The sequence below is a fragment of the Cyprinodon variegatus genome, unplaced genomic scaffold (assembly GCF_000732505.1).
Source record: "Cyprinodon variegatus isolate N-32 unplaced genomic scaffold, C_variegatus-1.0 Scaffold440, whole genome shotgun sequence".
Lineage (NCBI taxonomy): Eukaryota > Metazoa > Chordata > Actinopteri > Cyprinodontiformes > Cyprinodontidae > Cyprinodon > Cyprinodon variegatus.
The window spans coordinates 116,507-120,440 of record NW_015150893.1 but is presented as its reverse complement, the minus strand read 5'-3'; the positions used below and the strand labels follow the sequence as shown (position 1 = coordinate 120,440).

At 42.5% G+C, this 3,934-nt stretch overlaps 1 protein-coding gene across 3 annotated transcripts in view; it reads left to right on the top strand.

The window, feature by feature from the left end:
* The window catches only part of cux2 (cut-like homeobox 2), a 206,780-nt gene that overhangs the window by 188,495 nt on the left and 14,351 nt on the right, over positions 1-3,934 (top strand). For all 3 annotated transcript variants that reach the window (XM_015388897.1, XM_015388895.1, XM_015388896.1), the window contains one exon: positions 914-1,543. In XM_015388897.1, coding sequence (XP_015244383.1) covers positions 914-1,543 — 630 coding nt within the window. The remainder of the gene's footprint in view (positions 1-913; positions 1,544-3,934) is intronic.

Here is a 3,934-nt window from a genome sequence, read left to right as displayed (position 1 = left end):
AAAGCGCTAAGTTGGCAACACTGCTCTTTGCATGGTTTGTTTTCAAATGGTTTGCTGCTGTCTGTTTGGACCTTTCTGAACATGTGCAGCAAATGGACTGATCCAATATGGTGGACACTGAAGGGGGGGGCTGAGACACATTTAATATTATCAGCGTTCTGATGGCATTTTAGCCAAAGGATTTTAATTACAAACATAATTAATGTGCAAAAATAAGGAATAGTTGTATTAAACATACATGGAAACAGAGTTTTATGGGGCCCCCCAGGAACTTGGGGCCCCATAAAATGTGATGTCAGACTGGTACTCATTACATAATGTCTTTATTCCACATTTTGATGGTAAAACATGAAGATTAAATTCATGTAAAATATGATAGATCAATGAATATCGTTATTAACTGATAAACAATAAATATTCCAACAAATCAATAAATCAGTAAGTTTTATTGAAAAAAACATTTTTCTAGTCAATTATTTTTATTATTAAGATTTATGATATTAGACTTATTTGGTTGATTTTATATTTTATTATTTCAGGATGTTGATCCTTTTTTTCCAAGATTTACTTCATAATATCATTTTTATGAATACCTTATTTTAAGGTATTTTATTCAATTATTTATTTGAAGATATTTGGAATAATGTATTTATTATGTTTAGGATATATTTATTTCAACATTTATTTATTTGATTATTTTTAAATATTTGTTTCTAGATTAAGTTGTTTATTTAATAACTTATTTAATTTAAGATTTTTTGTTATTGCAAGATATTTTTATAGATTCATTTATTAATTTTAATATTTATTTATTTGCAGATTCTTTTATTACAAGATATCTTTCAAGCTGAATGTATTTATTCTAAGATTTATTTTATTTATTTAATAATGGAATGTTATTGTCTCTGATCAGATGATGAGCCGTCTGAGGATGCAGGCAGGGAGACCATCCGGCCCCCCGGCTCCCATTCTTCCTCCTCCCAGGCCGGGAGCCGGGCCTCCCCCAGCCCGGGTCCTCCTACCTTGGACGGTTCCTCCTCCGTCCTCGACCTCCCCCGTCCTTTCTCTGCGTCCCCGTGCTCCGCGGACAGATTGTCAGCAGACCACCTCCTCCACAAGCAGCTCCTCTCCCCACACTTTAAAAAGGAGGGCCTCATGGCTTTCCCCACCGCCCTCTATGCAGCAAAAGTTGCACTGATGTCAGCCTCCCAAGGGTCTGCGGGGGGCAGCGGCGTTGAAGCCGGGCTGCCCAGCGACCAGTCGGAAAGCGGCAGCTCGAGCGCAGGAGACGAGGACCAGCTGGACACGGCGGAGATCGCCTTTCAGGTGAAGGAGCAGCTGCTGAAGCACAACATCGGCCAGCGGGTGTTTGGCCACTACGTGCTGGGCCTCTCCCAGGGCTCGGTGAGCGAAATCCTGGCTAGACCCAAACCCTGGAGGAAACTCACCGTGAAAGGAAAAGAACCTTTCATCAAAATGAAGCAATTCCTCTCCGATGAGCAGAACATTCTGGCCCTTCGGACCATTCAGGTCCGGCAGAGAGGTGAGTGGGAAACAGAAGTGTGGATCAACACAAGGTGCAACAAAATCATGCAAATTAGGACCTAAAGGTTGTCATGTTCGGATTAAGGTGTCTAACCCACATGCAGAACACTCGGAGGCAGAAGAAAAGTTCAGAGATTTATTTACAATAAATGTACAAAGTTTTATCAGATCAGAGAGATTAGTGGAGGTCCGGGTGTTTTGCGGGTTGAGAGTGTTCAGGTCAGTACCTGTTCTTGAGTGGAGCAGAGCAGCAGAGGGGTGGAACCTTGAGGGTCCAGAGGTTGTCGGCAGGCTGAGGGCAGAGGCGGAGGCAGAGCTTACTGAGTGAAGGCAGATCACAGATTGAGTTTTCCTTCCAGTAATCTTCTGAGAGCGGGCAGGCAGATACTTGACAGAGACAGCTCTCCAGGGTTCTACTGAGAACGAGCAGACAGATCACCGGCAGAGAAACTCTCCGGAGTTTCAGGTATTCAGGCAGGATCAACCTGGGAAGCAGAGAGGAGAAAACAGGATCAGGTTTGGCTCACAAAGTCAGAGATCACAGACAGGTAGGTTGGCTCAGGCTTGCTAACCGTTACTGGCAAACACTCTGGCACTGGAGTGAAGCCCTCCGCCTCCTTAAGTACAGATCTCCTGATGAGCAGATGGGAGACAGGTGGTGCGGTCGGCTCAGGCTCCAGGAGATCTCGTACGCCCTCTGGTGGAGAAAGTGGACAAACCTCCAGATCCCAACAAAGGTCTATTTTTAATTGGATTATTTACATCATATTTTATAGAATCCTTTTTCTCTGTATTAACCGCTGAAGGTCTTTAGGGGGGGAGTCGCTTCCATTTCAATTTAGGTCTCTTTTAAATAAAGGGTGGCTCAGTCCGCCTGTTAGAATCAGTGTTCATGCTAACGGCCTGGAACGTCCCCCTCTGACCCGTTATAGCTCTTATTCATCTTCTAATGCTGCGTTCACACCGGGAACATTTTCAGCTGCAAAGCTTCTATTTTACATGCAAAGTCTATGGAGGACGGCGTCACGAGCTACAGCTGATCGTCTAACACTGGAGTTCAGAAAATTGAGCTTTTGCTGCTGGACGCCGGAGCGTCAACCAATCAGAAAAGCTGATCCAGGAGTTTTGTGGAGGCAGACAGACTCAACCTATAAGCTGTCATCGCTTCTGCAGACATTCTGCATAATAAAAATAAATAAATATCAAGGAATTAAACTACAAATGTAAAAAAAAAAAGCTGGAAGAATGGATTGTTATGTAGAAGGAACAGAGAGCGAGATTTGATCATTATTGCTGGACTAAAACATTTTTTTATGAACTATGGAGAAACAGTTTATAAATACCCAAATGAAGGGTATAGAGGATGATCTTTTATTTCTGGGTGGATCATCTAAATAAGCGGTCCTCCTAACTGTCAATCATTGTGGTGATATGTTTACGTAAGGCGGTTCTACGAGCTTGTCTCGTTAGCTATCTTTTTCTGCGCACTTTCAGGCGTATATCTGTGGTGAGCTACGGTTTCAGACAGTCATTGAAGCTCACCTTTCTCACCGTGGTTCTTTGAAAATGGCCGAGGGTCGTAAGAGAAAAAGTGTCTATGAAGTGTATGAGAAGAGGGCAGATATATCCCAGAATGCTTTGCATGGAGAGCTGTCCTTGCAAAGCACTATGGGATTTGCTGTCACAGCGGCCAGCTGTCGCCATAGGCTGTTGCTACATGACAGCAGAGACTAATAACAAAGATGGCGCAGGCACCGCGCCATCTTTGTTATTAGGTTCTGGTATGTTTTCTTTTGAGTTTTAAATTTAACTTTGCTCCATGTTTTCTAGTTTTATTGGTTTGATTCTTATTTCGTTGTGTTTTCTGGTTATATTTCAGTTCTTAGGTTTTTATCTAGCTCCTTAGACTGCGCTTCACACCTGCTCCCAATCTGCTCGTTAGTCCTCTCTTTGTTCAGTTAGCCATAAATACTCTCCTTATGTAGTTCCTCAGTGCTGGTTCCTCATCTTACTTTGTCTAATCTCGTCCTGATTGTTTCCCCCTGATCTCTCTATGGTTCTGGTTTGTTTAACTTTTTTCATGTTGGATCTTTTCAATCCTCAACCAAACTAGCTAAAATTATTTAGCCTTGTTGCTAAGTAATTCTATAAAGCTGTCAATCAGCCGGCCCTGACGACTGTGACGTCAGCGTCGTGGAGGGAGGTGGTGTGCAGATAAAGTTGGTGAAGCAGAGCTGCTCCCCAGGATGGTCCAAGAGAAGCTACTGCACATGGACGACTTTAATACATCACCAATCGGACAACAAACAAAACAGCTTTACTCTTCATTAAAGATTAAATATCTATATTGCACGTCTAAAAAATAGCTTAATATATTTGAAAATCTTTT